The sequence below is a fragment of the Pantherophis guttatus genome, chromosome 13 (assembly GCF_059756535.1).
Source record: "Pantherophis guttatus breed Tessera chromosome 13, ASM5975653v1, whole genome shotgun sequence".
In the NCBI taxonomy this organism is placed as follows: Eukaryota; Metazoa; Chordata; class Lepidosauria; order Squamata; family Colubridae; genus Pantherophis; species Pantherophis guttatus.
This window is the reverse complement of record NC_142075.1, coordinates 4,335,507-4,353,782: the sequence shown is the minus strand read 5'-3', so window position 1 is coordinate 4,353,782 and position 18,276 is coordinate 4,335,507. Positions and strand designations below refer to the sequence as shown.

The window sequence follows — 18,276 nt, the reverse complement described above, 5'->3', positions numbered from 1 at the left end:
TCCACAGGGTGTAACTTGAAGATATTTAACAACCAAGAATTCGCAGCCCTCCTGGCTCAGTCTGTCAACCAGGGCTTTGAGGCCGTCTACCAGCTGACACGCATGTGCACCATCCGGATGAGCTTTGTCAAGGGCTGGGGGGCCGAGTACAGGTCAGCATTTCAGTCCGGGAATGGAAGGGGAGCTCTGGGGAGTGGGGGCAGAATTACTGGGGGGAGGGGCGAAGGGGGCTTCCTGAGTCCTCAGCTCCTCTGGGATTGATTGGGTGATTGGGGGGCTGAAGGCTAAAACATACGAAGAACATTTGCGGGAATTGGGTATGTCTGGTCTAGTGAAAAGAAGGACTGGGGGAGACATGATAGCACTCTTCCAATATTTGAGGGGCTGCCAGAAAGAAATCAAAAGGTCAACCTATTTTTGAAAGCACCTGAAGGCAAGACAAGGAAGAATGGATGGAAACTAATCAAGGAGAGAAGTAACCTGGAATTAAGGAGAAACTTCCTAACAGTAAGGAGAATTAACCAGTGGAACAGAAGTTGCCTCCAGAAGTTGTGGGTGCTCCATCACCGGAGGTTTTGAAGAAGAGACTGGACAGCTACTTGTCTGGAACAGTAGGGAGTCTCCTGCTTGAGCAGGGGAGTGGACTAGAAGACCTCCAAGGTCCCTTCCAACTCTGTTCTTCTGTTACTCCTGGGCCTCGAGATGGCTGGGTGAAGAGGCAGAGAAATGACCAGCAATGTTGCCCTCGAGATGATGCCGGAAGGAATGGTTTCAGCTGCAGTTCGGAGCGCTGGATGTTGTCCTCTTTATGATGGCCATTTAGGGAATTGGAGGGCAGGAAGGAATTTTTACAGGGAGGTAGAAGAGGGTTGGGAAGAGGCCCCAAGGTGGGAGAGTGGGGGTTGAATGCACGGCTTGGGTTGTACCAAGTGGAGAAAGCACAGGACCAAGACTCTGCCATCTGCAAGGACCCCAGGAAGAAAGCATCTCTGCCAGTGGGAGGGGGGGAGGGAAGGGGGAATCCTGGCCCTGCTTCCATGAGCTCCTGGGAACGGACGGCAGCTGTGGCTTCCCAGTGCTGCTTCCCATCTCGGCCAGGGAAGGAGTGGGCGCCCAGACCTCTCAAATTACCTCTCGCAGCTCCTCCAGATGTCTGGAGTCCATCTTGCTTTGCTGTTGGCTTGCTCCCTTCTCAGGCTGCTTTGGGCCTTGGCTGATGGCCAGGGTGTCTAACGAGCTCCAGATGTGCACGCTGCTGCCGCCGCTGCCTTGGGTGGGGCTGAGAGGCCTCGGTCCTTGAGAAGAAACAGCTGGCCAGAGCACGTTCTGTGCTTGTGCATTGCAACTGGCCCCCAGCTGCATGTTAAGCAGGGGTCAGCAGGACCTTGTATCCCTTGGTCTCCATCCCAGGGCTTCTCCCCTCCCTCCCTCCCTCCCCTTGGAGGAATCTCTCCTTGGGCCTTTCTGCCACGTGTCTTCGGAGGGGTTGCTCTGGGGCAGAACCTGGCTAAGCATGGCCTCTCACCAGGGGCTCTTCCCAGGCACTTGCAAACCACAGTTGGTGGCCTGACCGAGCCGAAGGCCTTCTTGCTCGGGTGTCTGAGTCACGCAGCACCAGCCTGATCTCTCAGGAAGCAGAACCGGAAGACGATGGGCTTCCTCCTCTATTGTTCTTCCAGCCGCTGCTGGCATTCAAGGAATGCTGCGGGGGATTTCTGAGGTTGTCAGTGGTCATCAAGACAACGGCCTGGACTTGGTGCAAAGGCCTCTTGAAGCCATTTGCACGGCTCCCATCACAGCATCTGGGAACAGCCAATGTCCTGGCTTTTATCTATTGTAAATCTCACATCTTTTAGGTTCCACCCAGCACTCTTGAGTTTAATGCGAGAGTTAATGGGAGATGGGGAGAGAAGGGTCCCTGTCTGATCTTCTCCCAGACGGGGCTCTCTCCCTCTTCCGCTCATCAGGATGCCCTGTTCTTCCTGATCGACAGAAGCAGAGCATGTGGCAGGGGCTTTACAATAGCCCGCTTTGACTCAGTTGTCCCAGGGAGCAAGTAGGGACTTCTCCAGTTGGTAGAAGACTGGATTAGATGATCGCCAAGGTCCCTGCCAATCTTGCAGAGATGTGCAGTACTTGGAGCCAGTAGGCATAGGTGCTTGGGATCTGGCACAGGCCTCCTCAATGCATCTATTGGCTGCTTCGGAAAGGAGCTGGGAAAATGCCTGCTTGAGTTACACTGGTCTTAAGAAGATGTGTGATCGCAGCCTGTGTAGGTCTCTGAGATGCCTCCTGAATTTAAACAGCCATTCTGCTGAGTTGCGTGGCTATCATGCATGCCTAGGAAAATGCCCGGCTCCTCTAAGGAGCTGCCAATGGATACGGGAAGGATGCCTGGGCCAAACCCAAAACACTTTTGTTGCTCTAGATCTGATTAGCGTCCACCTTGAAAGCATCTAGCCAAGTTCTTGACCAGAGCAGCAGTCCTCTCCTTCCTTCTGACACCCAAATCAAGCAGACTATTTCTTTATTTAGAACATATTTATTTATTTAGTTCAATTTATATGCCGCCTTTCTCCGAAGACTCAGGGCGGCTTACAATGCATTTAAAAAACCATTATAAAAACATTTAAAAATTAAAACATTAAAATCCATTCACACCATTCATGGCCGCATCTCACAAGATCGCAACAGTGAGATCAACGGCCCCAGGCCTGCCGGAAGAGCCAAGTCTTCACCGCTTTTCAGAAGGCCGATAGGGTGGGGATGGTCCGGACCTCAGGAGGTAACTGGTTCCAGAGAGCTGGGGCCGCCACAGAGAAGGCCCTCCCCCATGGGCCCACCAGCCGACATTGTTTAGCTGACGGGACCCGGAGGAGACCGACTCTATGGGATCTTACTGGTCGCTGGGAGCTATGCGGTAGAAGGCGGTCTCGAAGATAGCCTGGCCCTGAGCCATGTAGGGCTTTAAAGGTAATAACCAACACCTTGAATTGTGACCGGAGACCAATAGGGAGCCAGTGCAGCTCGCGGAGAATTGGTGTAATGTGGGTATATCTAGGTGCACCCACTATAACTCGTGCGGCTGCGTTCTGGACCAACTGTAGTCTCTGAACACTTTTCAAGGGTAGCCCCATGTAGAGCGTGTTGCAATAATCCAACCGTGAGGTGACAAGGGCATGAGTGACTGTGAGGAGAGCCTCCTGATCCAAGTAGGGTCGCAATTGGTGCACCAGACGAACCTGTGCAAAGGTCCCCCTAGCCACAGCTGTCAGATGTTGCTCTAATCTTAGCTGTGAGTCTAGGAGGACACCCAAATTGCGAGCCCATTCTGAGGGGGGCACTTTCTCTCCCCCCCCCCCGAACCAAGGATGGACAATCAGCATGGTCTTTAGGAGGCAATACCCACAGCCACTCGGTCCTGTCTGGGTTAAGTCTGAGCCTGTTGACTCCCATCCAGACCCTCACGGCCTCCAGGCACTGGCCCATCACATCCACCGCATCACTGAATTGACGCGGGGTAGAGATATACATAGAACAATAGGTTTGGAAGGGACCTTGGAGGTCTTTTAGTCCAATCCGTTGTCCAAAGCAGAAGTCTTATACCATCCCAGAGAAGTGGCTCTTCTTAAAAACCTCCAGTGATGGAGCATCCACAACTTCTGGAGGGAAGCCATTCCATTGATTAATTGTTTTCACTACTGGGAAGGCCTGCAGAGCTAATTTTGAGATTAGGGAAGAAATGAGCCAGATGTTGAGGGGGCTACTAGCAGAAAAGATTCCAAAGGAGAGATTCAACCTGGAAATAAGGAGAAATTTCCCGACAGTGAGAACAATCGACCAACAGAACAGAAGTTGCCTTCGGAAGTTGTGGGAACTTCATCACTGGAGGCTTTCAAGAAGAGACTGGACAAGCCACCTGTCTGAAATGGTGTAGGGTCTGCTTGGGCAGGGGCTTAGACTAGATGACTAGATGACCTACAAGGCCCCTTCCAACTCTTAATCTGTTAAATCCTGAGATCAGAAGCATCTCTGATGCTTTCCAAAGAGGAAAACATCAGAGATGAGCTCAAAAACTCCACCTTGATTTCGTTCAACATAAGTTGGAATAGAGGGAAACTAGGAGGGGCTTTTACAGTTCTTTTGTGTGTGTGTGTGTGTGTGTGTGTGTGTGTAACTTACAAAAAAGCCCATAATGTCTGCTTCTTCCCCTCCCAGCCTCAACAGGGAGAGATTAATCTGCTTCTGTTGATCAGGAGGAAGAGAGGGGATTCTGGGTTTCGGTTTTGGTTCTCTGCTCTCCTCCATGTTGTCATGGAGATACAATGGTCCTCTCTGTGTTTCTGTTCCAGGCGGCAGACGGTCACAAGCACTCCCTGCTGGATCGAGCTCCACCTGAACGGCCCCTTGCAGTGGCTGGACAAGGTCTTGACGCAGATGGGCTCCCCGAGCATCCGCTGCTCCAGCGTGTCTTAAAGGATGAGGAAGGTGGAACCAGGTCAAATCTTGAGCAGGGACAAAACAGCTCAGCCTCTTCCTTGGTAATGTACAAAAAAACAGAACGGAAACGAGCATTTAGGGTAGCGGCTGTGCCCTTCCTTCTGTTCAGCGAAAGATTTTGTTCAATATCCTGGATGGGAGCAAAGACTTCCTCATAATGTTCATGTGTTCAGAAGATCCACCCAAAGCTTTGAGATGCCCAGGCGGGTCCTTCCGTGGACCACTGGAGGAGAGCCTCGGCTACATAGGCAGCTTGGATTTCTAATTTAGGACAGGCAGGCTGTGGCTGATGGGCTTTGCAAGACCGGGTGGCACTTGACAACAATTCTTGGGAGGCTAGAGAGCAAGGAAATGGTTCTGCCTCCTCCTTGCCCTTCCTTCTTCCTACCTCTTCGTGCGAGAATTTCCACTTTGTACCGGGCACATGGGGAGAAGAGCCAAGACATCTTCTGATATTTCTTTTTGAGCATCCACCTGGGCGACTGTGTGTTTTTCTCTGCCAACCGTTTGGAGGAGGGGATTTTCCTCATCTGCAGCCCCGACTGATAAGGTGCCATTAATTGAAGATGAAGAGGACTCGTGCCCCAAGGAGCTGCCTCCTCTCGGACATGGAAACGGATGCTTGAACTGACGCTGGGATGATCTCGGACCTAAGACCTCCTGCGTTAAAGGCAAGTGTCCCCAGCTCATCCCTCATCCATCAGTCCATATTTTAAGGTTGCTTCTCCTTTGGACTTGCTTGGAACTGGCCGCTTCTTCCGTGCTGACCTGCTGGGCTCACGATCCCATCTTCTGAAGAACCTCTGAAAGACTCTGAGCATCCAGAAGGAGAAACTTTTGGAAAAGCACGCTTGCCTGTCCTGCTTCCAAAACTGCCTCTAGAAGCATTAGCTGGAAAGGAAGAAGACAGCCAGCCAGAAGTGTTCTGGAGCAAAATCGGCCAGGAGAAACTTACGCGCCTTCCTTCCTCATCAATAGGATTTCCTTGGCCATTTGACTCATCTGCCAAAACGGATCTTTTCCACCCATCAAATCGGAACAGCCTGACCACAGCACGGCTCCCAGATGATTTAATTGACAGTTATTACTGTTTTGATTCTTGTAACTAAGCAAACATCTGTAAACAGATTTGGAGCCATGCTTACTGTTCTTCAAAGCAGTTGTGTATGTGGGTGTGGGTGTATTTGTGCAAGAGTTCTACAGTGGCCAGTAATTCTGGTTAGTACGCTTCGTGATTGTGAGGGCGAAATCCGTGTGCGGTGTCTTTGTGATCAGAAGTAAGTGTTATTCATGCCAGTCAACCCATCTGGAGTTGTTCAGTAATTTGGACTTGTTTCTAGATTCTCAAGACTTAAAAAAACCAAACTTGGTAACCAGTCCCCAGAAGCTGAGAATCCATTATTTTTCCTCAGAATTGAGCGGATTAATTAAAACCTAAGAAGCTCAAATAATATAGAAGAACACAATTTGAGATACCTTGTGGTAAAGTAACTGAAAGCATTTAACTGTATTGAATAGGTTGTATGTCTGTTCAGCGTGGCGCGACCGGCAAATATTTGGGAATGCAGATAAGAAATACCATTTCAATTTCAGATTAATGTCTTGACAGATGATTTAAAGTTCAGTATTAATCTGGTCGGCCTTCAGAAACAGAAATGGCTGCCTCATTGCATAAAATGTGTGGAGCTTCCTTGGAAAAAGAGATGGCTTGTTCTCAGTCTGAGTAATCTCTGAGCAGCGTCTGAAATCCCACTGGGTTTTTCGTAGGGTTAAATTCACCTTTCAATATCAGAGCAATGCCGGAATCGTCTTAAAAATGGCATTTATAGAATCTTACTCTATAAAGATTCAGTGTAACCTTAACCCTAACCATACGGCAATATGCCGTATGGAATATTTGAGTTTCAGAAATGCTTTTAAATAATTCAAGGAGAGAAAACTTGCAGAATGTATGTGGTGTGCATGCTTTTTGTAAAAAAATGAAAAAAAGTTATAGCAATTGTGGCTGGTAGGAACAATCAATCCAAAGACATTTTTGAAGGCTTTTTTAAAAATGTGATCCGTGTAGATTTTTTTAGGCACCCAGGATGAAATATGTTTGCTCCAGGTTCTGTACAGCTTTAATCAAGTAGCCATCGGTGTGTTCTGGTTCACTGGGAAAACTGTTGCCGTTTTCGCTGACCTGATTTCTTCCAGATATGCTGGGTGTGTTGCTTGTATTGTCTCTGGGAGTTCTGAGCATCCTAGCCTGTTGGGTAATTTTAAGGTATCTAGGTCCTTTAGGGTGAAAAGTTAATTTCTGGGCGCAGGGAATTCACTTTCTTTCAGGTTCTCTCCTTGAAACACTACATTTCTACTAGTTTGAGTGGGCCTTCCTACGTTGAAGGATCTGGTCACCCAAACCCGATTGTAATTGGATGGCGTGGCTCTCCCAGACCAATCACACAGACCTATTGTGCTTTTGATGACTTATTCACTGCTGGAAGGACAGATTACGGAGAGCCCCCGTGAGTCTGCCAATGAACAGTGAAGAAAGTTTGAAGATAGTTTTAAATACATAGATATATATTTTCTTACTCAGCATATTAGCCACTTTGCACAAGTCCAGATTTTAGTTCTTGAGACTTCCTTTTTGTATTCAGTTCTTGTGATAAGTCTACTGGGTAAATCATTTCCCTGCCCATTAAATCTTTCTATTGTTGGCAAAACTGAGGTATGATCAGCATTTTCAGAGTTTCACAAACAGGAGAGGTTTCTTTAGAAAATGTCTCTCGGTTTCTACTTTGAGTGAAGAGGGAAGACGTTTCTCCATAGATAGCAAACCTTGCTTCGTACAGCCTGGGACACCAAACCACCAAAATGTCCATGAAATATAGTTCAGCAAAATTCTCAGCAGCAGTTTAAATAAACTTTTTAAAGTTTCAGCTGAACTCTGCTCTACAGATAAAAGTGGGAATGCTTGTAAGAGGATCCTATGTGAACCAGATAATCTTGTGAAATTAAAAATCCCACCCTAAGCTTGTGTTTGTTGATTATGATGAATCATAGTGTACATTATTTGGTTGTTGCTAGGATAGCGCTTCCCAAAATTGGGTAAATTATCCAAAATTGGGTAAAAGCGGTTTTTTTTGGCTAACAACACACGAACCTAACAGGGACATTTAAATAAGGATTTTCTGATAAGACGTTTTGGGTAATGAAGATAAAAGTTTGGGAAATGCTAGTTTAGGAAATCCAAACCCACCCATTGTGGCTTATTCAACAAAACACAGTTTAGCTGTATATGTGAACTCACCCAGACTATTCAGGTATAAACAGAAAAAAAATCTTCTCAAATTGATGTTTGGTATTAAATTGATGTTTCAGATTAGATGTTGAAATGCCCAGCAACTGCCATAAAATAAAGTATACTTAAGTGCATTTAATTTTCCCCAGTCTGCATCCATAGACCTGCTAAAAATGTTCCTTGTGCCTTGTTAAAATCTAGTAGAAATTTGGAAATGGTGCAGAAGGGCACCCAATTCTAGCTTCCTGGGCTCATTAGCTGGGGAAACAGGTGCCAGGTAAGCTATTGCTCAGGTGTTGGTCTGACCCTTTCAGGTCTTGAGTGGGACCTGTTAGTATCAGGCTGCATTCGTAACACCAAGCCATATCATGGTTTGCCTCAAGTTAAGTGGATGCATTCTGCAAACCTAGCCAATCATAGTTTAGTCAACAAAATGTGATTAAGCAAGGCATAGTACACAGGTAGCTGAACCCAATCTTGTTCTACAGATAAAAAGCCAGCTAAAAACTTTTGTCTGACCCGCTTCTTGCTACCTGAAATGGAAGTTTGCGAAACAAGCCATACAACATGAAACTCACACAAGTGCCAAAATCTTGAAAAGTCCTCATTGGGATTATCTGGAGCTGCACTTTAAAGAAAGACTTGGTGACTTCACAAATTTGGGTCCCGAGTGGTGCAGGCATAATTTTTAAAAGGAATCTGGAAGCATTACGTACTGGACAGAAACACTTTGGCCTACTGACCGGATGTCCATGTGAAGAGCACAAGAAACACCTCGGGCAATATTGTGCAAAGTATAGGATTGTTAACGTAACAACGTTAAGTTTCCCTGTCCCTTCCCCTTTTAAGATTACATTGATTGAAGCTCCACAAAGTTTTGGGGACCATTGGTCCAGAGATACATTGGTCCAGAGATGATGCTGTAAGCCTTTGTTGATGGTCGAAAGTAACTTCCTTTGACTTTGAAAAGCCCCTCTCGGTTGCTCTTCTCCTAAATGTGATTCTTTGCTGTTGTTCCTTGGAAGGGATCACCAATGCTTGGGCCTTGGTGTACATCCCAGGTGCTACATTGAAAGCATTGGATGACCACCACTCCGATTCCTCTTTGCAGCAGCTGAAATTCGCTCTCTTGGGATTCAGAGGCGCTGACCTTCTAGCAGTGCCTTTATGGCTCCCTGGCACGGATAACCTGTCTTGGGGCTGGGCCCCTGTTGAGGTCAAGGCTCTTCTGCCATGCTGTCAGGTGACGCAGTGAGCACATGCATCTGTGTGCCAAACCACGTGGCTTCTAAACTTTTCATTTGCGCAGGACTTTTAGGTGCATCATCAGCCCTATTGACTGGAATCATCTGGCTGCAGCATCCTTCATCTCCCCTCAGTGGACTGTTCATGAGCTGACCTGGACTCTTTCGCCTTACGCAGCTGCTGGCCGGCATGTCCAGATGGCCAGGATGGACTTGGATTTTATTGACTTCGATAAAAACTTTTTTTTTCCTTTGTATGATAATGAGCCAAATCACATTGTGTGCATTGTTTTTATATTGCGCTTTCTACAGACCTTTGGGAGCAGCATCCTCACTTCACAAAAGGATTGAAAATGGGTGGTTTTAGGAGAAAAGAGGCTGCTGGAAGCTTTCCAGCAAAGGGGCACAAAGGGTAAAAATTCAAGGATGATCCTGCAGAGGTTGAAGGACTGTTGAAAGCTGCGTTGAGATCAACTCCTAGATGACCTCTCTTGCCAGGACTAGTTGGGACCAGACTGGACAGGAGGCTGGCTGTGTTCCGGATGGGCAGGGGGGACAAGGCTTCTAAAATTGAGCTCCATGCTTCTAAATCCTCAAGAGGCTGGCAGAACCAGAATTTAAATTTTTCTAGGATAGGGTAAGAAATGATTAGCCTCTCCAGTAGAAAGGTGTGGTTAAAATGTTTTAACATGGTTTTAGGTATATATTTATTTATGCAACTAATGTAGTAGCCAGATTCACTCAAGATTATTTCTCAACTTCAAGAGAGTTGGGGGAAGATTTGACAGAGGTATATCGTCCGATGGAGATTCAGACAGTAAAACAAGAGACGGAGGCCGGTCCATCCATTTTTCTCAGTAGCAAAGCACTTAATTTCTATTGGATTGGGCTTGGCCCCATTCACCTGCTCCACTGTTGCCTTGGATGACTGACACTCTTGAGCAGAGGTCTTCAAACTTGGCAGCTTTAAGACTTGTGGACTTCAACTCCCAGAATTCTCCAGTCAGCTCAGTCAGCAGAGCTGGCTGGAAAATTCTGGGAGTTGAAGTCCACAAGTCTTAAAAGATGTCAAGTTTGAAGACCTCTGCTCTTGAGGCACACGTCTTCCACGTGTGGGACCCTCTTTCCAAGCTGAGTGGACAATGCAGGTGGGAGGTCTCAAAGGTGCTTTTTAAAAAGGCAACTGGACTTGTGTGGTGCCAGCCTCATAAAGATGACCATGGCAGCTGTAGGACCAGCTTTCCTTTCCAAAGTCCTCCCCTCACCCCACCCCCATGAGACTGGGGCCAGGATTCTTGATTAACTGGGTTGAGGCTGTGAGCCACGGAGGCCGGGCCGTGGGAGATGGCAATTCCCTAGCACAGGAGAGCAGTCAAGGAAAGCTGTTCTACACATCTGCCTACTTTTCTAGCATTGGCATGCAAGAATCCTTGTGCCTCAAACAGGTTGGGGACGGACTTCTAGCAATGGAACCGATACTAAGCAAGTGGTCCTTCCTCTTTCTGTTCTCCAGCCCTTCCATTGGTAGCCCTTGATACAAGGAGGCGCTTGGCATCAGCAAAGGCACCCAGAGGTCTCCTTCCCACCTTCGATGGAAGTAGAGTTCAGCTCTTGGTTTCTTGAGAAATAGTGGGCTTCTCGCTAGCTCTTATGAAATGTTCTTCACCCGATGTTTTGTACTTTTGGCTGTATATTGCTTGTTGTCCTTCGGCCCTTAGCTTATCTCTATTAAAAGCTTTGTAACATCCATGTCCTGTTATTTCTAAAAGTGAAATTTCAAGTTCTCTGATGTTTTTAATAAACTTTTTAAGACTCCTCCTCCCCCGTTTTATAAGTCAGGTGAATCCAGCTCGAGAATGGCAGCAGCTTCAACCAGGACAAGCCATGCTGGTCCCTGTGGGAACCACAAGCTTCCTCTTCCCCAAACATTCCTTTGTAGACAGGGTGGCCGGGCCAGAGGGGGATTCCCCAGCCGGTGGGGTGGGAAATGGGAAGGTAGACAGGTTGGGAAAGAGGCAACCTTTAGTAAGCAGCTGCTTTCCTTTTTTTCCTACCTTATTTATTATTTATTTATTAATTTAATTTGTATACCACCCTTCTCCCAGAAGGGACTCAGGGCGGTGAACAGCCAAAATTAAAAATACATACAATACAAAAATTAAGATAATTAAAAAGAATTAAATCATTGGATTCCCAATTTAAAACCCCCAAGTCTATAAAATTTAAAATCCCAATTAAGAACTATTTAGGCTAGGCCGGCTTGGTGGAATAAGTCTTCAGGGCCTTACCTTGATCCCATGGCTGTTAAGTGGGCTGGTATCCACCTTTCACGGCCAGTCCCTTCCCCTCAAAAGCCTCCCGTCCCAAACTCTGCAGCCCCTCCAAGTTCTAGTTCCGAAGGGCCACCCCCAGCCCTTCTTGCACCCCCAGCCCTTCCTGGATGGGCAGAATGCAAACTGACCAGACATCAGCCTGTGTTTTGAGCAGACTTTATTCATTCTAACACAACACCAAAGAAACAGAAGGTCGTCGTCTGTCCCCCCCCCCCGCCACCCCCACCCCCGTGGCTGGACCACCACACAGCCGCCTTTCCCAACAGGGCCATCTCCAGGTCTTGACAGCAGCAGCAGCAGCAGCTTACATCTGACCCAACCGGGGATCAATGGCTGCGGATGATGGGAGCTGCAGCCCAAAATGGCTCAGGAGCAGCTGGGCGGCCACGTCTCCCAGTAGAAAGGTGAAGAACTGCACAGAACGATGGGATCCCGACAGGCTGCAGTGGTGAAGTTTCCAGCAGCAGCAACTAGACTCTAAAGTGCTTTATTTGCCTGAGGGGTGGGGGGGGCTGCTTCAGGCCTGGGAGCGGCAGGAGATGGCTCGGTTCTGCTGAAACCAAACACGTTCTGACACTAAGAGGGAGCCCCTAGATTTACACGCCTTTTGCAGGAAACGGCACACAGGGCCTGTCGGTCCAGACTTGCTGCTTCTGCGTAAGGTAGCAGTCCCCAACCTTTCCCATTTGGTGGCCCGGGGGTGTGGTGGGGAAGGGATGGTTCCCCGCGAGTGGCAGGCGTGCGCATGAGCACATGCAGCTCTATTTGTGCCAGCGGCGTGTGCCCCTGGTACTCCCACAAATGGAACTTCATGTGTGTGTGAGCACCCGCCACTCACAAGTGGAGCTGTGCATGCGCGCTCGCCTGCTGCTTGCCCGGCCCAGGGGGGTCGGGGACCCCTCCTGGCATAAGGACTCTAGTAGAATCCTAATCTTCCTGGCTGCAGGTATGGGCAGAGAGAGAATTGTGCTCCCCTTCCCTTTGTTGTTTCCAAAGGCTGTGAAGCAACAGGCTCCTCCAAGCAAGGCGGGAGTTGCACACAGCCGCTCTCAGCTGCCACTGACGGGACACCTGGGGGAAATGGGAACGTGCTCAGATGTTTCTCCTTGTGCTGGTTCACCCTCCGCTTCCAGGCTGGGGAGACGGCACACAAGCTCTGTCTCCTCTTGGCCGGCCAGCGTTGGATAAACACTCGGGATCCGATTCCAAGTGAAGTTCGGCCAAGAGAAGCTGCCTCTCGCAGCTTTTCTCCCCTTTTAAGGGTCTAAGGGACATCAGGACTCCTAAACTAACAGATAACTTGCGACGAACATTCCCCTCCAGATTCCAGTCGGTATTTTGATATGAAGACAAGTTAGAAGGCAAATGGAACCGTCCAGACACTGTGCAGCTTCTCCTTTAGTTGGGAGCAGGTTCTGTTCACTTGGAGGTCCACATTCCCCTTGGTAAATCCAGGCAGGGAGATTGCGGAGGCAGCTACTTTCCAGTGCTGAAGAACAAGAATGAACTAAGTCTCAAGGGATACCCCTTCACCCCCACCCCCCAAGTCTCTGCCAGGGCTGCAGAGGAAACGAGGCCTCGTCAAAATCTGGGTGGTAGTCAACCCCCGTCGCACGTCCAGAACCAAAGTCCCGTTCCAGTCTGCAATCCCGCCCATCCTTAGTTGTCCTCGTCGGAAGACAAGCCTTCAATCTCATCCTGGTCTCCTCTGATGGCCATCCAGAAGGCTTTGGCAACCTAGGAATCAAGCAAACAGGCTGAAGCTCCGGAAGCTCAGCCCCACACCTATGGGAGACCAAACATCCTACAACAGGGGTCCCCAAACTTGGCAGTTTTTAAGACTTATGGACTTCAACTCCCAGAATTCTCTAGCCAACTATGCTGGCTGGAGAATTCTGGGAGCTGAAGTCCACAAGTCTTAAAACTGCCAAGTTTGAAGACTTCTGCCCTACAAACTCCCTCCAGGTAGATCTGTCAATTTAAGCCATGAGGGCATCAGTGTACACACTTCGCTTCTATCCTGGGCTTTGCAACTTGGGGAAACAAACTAAAATCTGAGCGTGAATAATTCTGATTTTGGTTGGGGAGAGAAGCTGGCAAGAGAAGAGACAAGGGTTAGAAATCTCTCAGTGAAATGCTAGGGGTACTTAGCAAGCAGCATCTGGCTGGGTTTGGGCTCAGAAAACAAGTATTTCCAATCCCAAATCTTACCTTTTCGGCATGCAGTTTTCTTTGTTCGTGAGGCAGGGTGGCAGCCTTTTCTGGAAAACGAAAGGGGAAGAAAAATCACCTTTGGCTAGAGAGCAAAGAAAGATGTCGGTGGGGATGAAATAGAAAAGGCTGTATGTAAAGGTACAAAAAGGACAGACGGATCGTGGCCATCTGTTAACGCAGAAACTGCCTGCCCTAAAAGAAGCCAGAAGCAGCCGGTAGGCCCGCAGGAACTGATGGGTGCAACTTCAGCTACTCCTTTTTTTTAATTATAAAAGTTTTTTTTAAAACAAACAAACAGACAGACAAACAAACAATACATCCTCAATCATTCAGTGTTTCATCTGAGTGCATATTTTGTGTCTTCTACTCCCTCCATCATTTTCATATATTTCTATCATACCTTTATATTTTCATTTACATTGTTACATCATTCTTCCCAAATTTCTTATATTTATATTAATTCATCAATTATCTAAATTTTTATATATATCTCTTCTCTAACCATTGATATAATTGCCCCCATACTTTAAAATCTCCTATTCTTCCTTTTCTTTAATTACCAATGTTAATCTATTCATTTCTGCACATTCCGATATTTTCTTAATTACTTCACCCTCTAAAGGGATTTTCTCTGCTTTCCAATTTTGCGCAAATACAGTTCTCGCTGCAGTTACAATATGTATAATCAAATAAATATTCTCTTTACTATATTTCTCTGGTAAGATGCCCAATAGGAACAGTTCAGGTTTTAAATCAATACGTTGTTTTATCATTTCCTCTAGCCATGTTCTAATTTTAATCCAGTAATTCCTCGCTTCTAGACATGTCCAAACTTCAGGTACTCCTGTCCCCACCTCTGATCACACGTTCCAGAACATCCCTCCTTGTTCCTTCCTTCTCTACGCAGTTTTCCCACCTGTGCAAGACCCCCAAGGCTGGAGGCAGGTAAACGCTAGTGAGGAAACCCAGCCAGGCTCTTTCTGACTCCAGCAGATAAATTGGGGAGGCAGAAAAAGGGTTGCGTTGCATGCCCTTATAACATCAGTTGCCAGAAGGTAAGGATGGATTCCTAATTTCCTGTTTTCCTTTCTTGCTCCCGTTATGGCAGAGGAAACCGGAGGCCAGACAGCAGGCCTCCAGAGCACCGGGCTGGGCTGCTGCTTTCCTCCTGCTTCCTAGATGCTACTGCTCGGAAACTGCATTTCCCAGCATTCTCCTTGCCCTCCCGCCCCAGCCCCTCCCTCCATTCCTTTGTGGGTGGGTCAGGCTGAGGAGAGCTACCTCCGAAAGCCAGCCTGGCAAATTTGCACGAAAACGGAGTTATTTTCTGAGTTTGGGGAAATGAGCTGAAGGCTACCTTTCATTTCCTTCAACTTGGAGAAGAGTCGCTCAAAGTTCTCGATGTCTCCTTCTCCTGCGGTGAGGCTAGCGAGCTCTTGAATGTCCGTGTCCAGCACTGGGTCTGAAAAGAAGCCCAAAAGAGAGGCAGCTCTCGCTGGGAATGGGAAACCTTGCCATGGCCAACTCATCACGGCCAACTCGCTGCAGGACAATTTAACGATTCTATGCAATTATTTAAAATAAATAAACATTATTTCAGTTTTTGCCATTCCCATTTCATTCTGTCCCTCCGTTTGCATTCCGTTCTTCTAACGATTCTACTCCACCATCACTTTGATATTAGTGTCCCACAGGGAGAGGTCCAGGGGTGAAATCCAAATTTTTTTACTACCGGTTCTGTGGGTGTGGCTTGGTAGGTGTGGTATGGCTTGGCGGGCTTGGCAGGGAAAAGATACTGCAAAATCTCCATTCCCACCCCACTCCAGGGGAAGGATACTGCAAAATCCCCATTCCCACCTCACCCTGGGGCCTGCCAGAGGTGGCATTTGCCAGTTCTACGAACTGCTCAAAATTTTTGCTACCGGTTCTCCAGAACCTGTCAGAACCTGCTGGATTTCACCCCTGGAGTGGTCCTGCGGTGAGTTGGCCGTGGCGAATTGTCCTAGACCCGCTCTGACTGACTGGATTGACTGATTGAGCGGGAGGTGGATTGGGACAGGAAGAGAGCCCCTCCTACAACCCCCGAGAGTCCTCCTGAGTGGGGAGACTGGCGGGGCTGAAAGAACTTCTTGCAAAACAACCGATGGAGGGAACAGACCTGTTTTCTCCACTTCACCCTACTTAGCAGAGAGGCTCTTACCAGCCACGGGGTCCCCCTGGGTTCCCTCCGCCAGGGCCAGGGCTGCTCCTGAATCCAACACAGATTGGGCCCGCTCTGCCGGCAAAGAGTTGGCCTGGCGGGGAGGGAAAGAAGTCGAATCAGACTCAACCCCCTTCAGTGGAAATTGGCCCAAAGTAAGGGTTGACCTGAGCCAGCCTCAAGGATGCAAATTCCATGAAGCCGGCGAGAGCCAAACCAGTTCAGAAAGGACACCTGTGTCCAAATCTAGGTAAATTCCAATTGCAATACCAAACACATAATCTGGTGATCCCTGGGACTTAATGTTTTAATTGTAAAGAACATCATTAAATTTCCAGGCCTTCTTTTACAAAAAATGTTGGAAGATGAAGGGCCCTGCCCAGTAAATTAAACCTGAGTACCCCAGGGTTAAATCAGGGGCATACCAAAGAAGAGGAAGAGGAAGAGGAAGAAGAGGAAGAGGAAGAAGAGGAAGAAGAGGAGGAGGAAGAAGAGGAAGAAGAGGAGGAGGAAGAAGAAGAAGAAGAAGAAGAAGAAGAAGAAGAAGAAGAAGAAGAAGAAGAAGAAGAAGAAGAAGAAGAAGAAGAAGAAGAAGAAGAAGAAGAAGAAGAAGAAGAAGAAGAAGAAGAAGAAGAAGAAGAAGAAGAAGAAGAAGAAGAAGAAGTAGTTTTAAAAATGGCTGTTTACTTCTGGAGCTTCATTCTTGTCTGACCCAATCCTGAGATCTGCCCCCACTAAGGCTGGGAAAAGGCCGAAGCTGTGACTCGCCTCTGAAAAGGAAGAAAGGATGGTCAGTTAGCAGAAGGCTTCGATGGCTGGCCAGGCATCTCCCAGCCCTGGCCTGGAGGAGATTTGGCTGTGGCTTCAGAAACTCCCAGCCAGAAGCCAAGCTACCTGGAGGCTGTGGCTCAGGGGCTTCCACACGGCCCCTGCCTGAGTGTGCCGGTCACTGAGGGCCTGTCACCATCCTGGAGTAGGCTAAAGCCAGAGGAAGGTGATCTAGCACAGAGGTTCCCAAACTTTCCAGCTTGGCAGACGGGCGGAAGGTTGGTTCGCAAACACCCACCACCCACGCAGATGGAGCTGCACTCATGGGCACCCTCGTTGGCCGCTTGCGTGGCCCAATTCCGAACGGGCTGTGGCCCGATAGTGGGCTGTGGCCTGGGGGTTGGAGACCCCTGGCCTAGCAGCAGTAGTTGCAAGGCTCCCTCAGGCTTCTCCTCCGGCCTTTCTGGAGCACAGAGAGACCCCTGGCCCTCCATCACCGGGGGGGGGGAGACGAGGGACAGGGCTGTTTCTGTCATCAGCGGTTGAAAGAGTTCTTCTCAAAACAAACATGAATTTGACCCCAAACCCCAAAAGCAAGTCCACCCCAAAGTGTCTCCCCGCCCAGATTGTGGCTTTTCAGCTTTTGCAGATGGGGAAACCACGACCGTTTCTAGCGGGAGAGCGGCCGCTTCCCCTCCCACCTGCAAAGAAAGCCGAGTCTGCCAGTGACTCAAACTGAGAGCACCAAGAATCAAAACCCGAAGCAGCAGGGAGCAAAATTCTTGGCGGTTAGTTACGTTTCTGCCCAACGGAAACCGCCTGAAAAGCCGGCTTGCCACGACTTTCCCTCGTGCGGAGGGCCCTTCCAAGCAGAAGATGCTGCAGCCGGACTGAAACTCCGGTTGCAGGAAAGAGGCTGTGGGGAGGGGGGGGGGCACCTGCACTATCTCCCACTGGCTTTGCTCAGGCCTAGGGAAACGGGCTCCCCCCCCCCAGCATTAAACTTCAGTGCAGTACAGGTAGTTCGTTTAGTGTCCTCAGGTCATGCTCTTGCAACCTTCTGACAAACAAAGTCTAGATTCACATCACAGTCGGGTTACTAACTTATCAGCTGCAGTGATTCACTTAACATCACTTAACAGTGATTCACTTAACAACGGTGGCAAGAAAGGTCGTAAAAGGGGGCAAAGCTCACTTAGCAAATGTCTCGCTTAATAACAAAAATGTTGGGCTCCATTGTGGTTGAGGACTACTTAACGGGTGGGTTTCCCTTACCTTTGCTACCGGTTTGCTCGTGCACGCGTGCCGCTTCTGCACATGCGCAGAGCAAATTTGATGACATCTCGGTGGATGGGTGGAGCCTCCCGCTGCCGCTGCTACCGGTTTCCCCGAACCGGGGAGAACCAGTAACAACTCACCACTGTACTGTAATCGTATCTCGCGCATGCAAATGGCCTAGTTAAGCCTAAAGCTGCCTTTCCTCTCCCTGGCAGGGGGTCTGCAAGCCCACTATTGCTCTCACTGGCCAAGGAAGGAGAAGGCCTCCTGCGTTTCGCCTGTCAAACCCAGGCAGAACCTTGGCGGCAACCATTGCGGGTGCCATCTTGACATTTTTGACTCCTGATTCCACACTCCTGTCCCATTGGGATGCCAGGCCCTGTAAAAGCAAGTGTGATCTCCAGCTCTGCAGAACTGGCTGGGGAATTCTGGGACTTGAAGTCCACACATCGT

The 18,276-nt window shown here is 48.5% G+C and overlaps 2 protein-coding genes across 2 annotated transcripts in view; one reads left to right on the top strand and one right to left on the bottom strand.

Moving 5' to 3' along the window:
* The window catches only part of SMAD3 (SMAD family member 3), a 72,797-nt gene extending 62,020 nt beyond the window's left edge, over window positions 1–10,777 (top strand). Inside the window, exons 8-9 of the mRNA XM_034435465.3 lie at window positions 8–152; window positions 4,353–10,777. Of these exons, the coding sequence (XP_034291356.2) occupies window positions 8–152; window positions 4,353–4,476 (269 nt within the window). The 3' untranslated portion in view covers window positions 4,477–10,777. The remainder of the gene's footprint in view (window positions 1–7; window positions 153–4,352) is intronic.
* A 726-nt stretch (window positions 10,778–11,503) lies between these two features.
* AAGAB (alpha and gamma adaptin binding protein) overlaps window positions 11,504–18,276 on the bottom strand; it is a 31,703-nt gene continuing 24,930 nt past the window's right edge. Inside the window, exons 6-10 of the mRNA XM_034435431.3 lie at window positions 16,465–16,547; window positions 15,778–15,871; window positions 14,935–15,039; window positions 13,575–13,624; window positions 11,504–13,100 (exon numbers count right to left, since the gene is read on the bottom strand). Coding sequence (XP_034291322.2) covers window positions 13,023–13,100; window positions 13,575–13,624; window positions 14,935–15,039; window positions 15,778–15,871; window positions 16,465–16,547 — 410 coding nt within the window. The 3' untranslated portion in view covers window positions 11,504–13,022. The remainder of the gene's footprint in view (window positions 13,101–13,574; window positions 13,625–14,934; window positions 15,040–15,777; window positions 15,872–16,464; window positions 16,548–18,276) is intronic.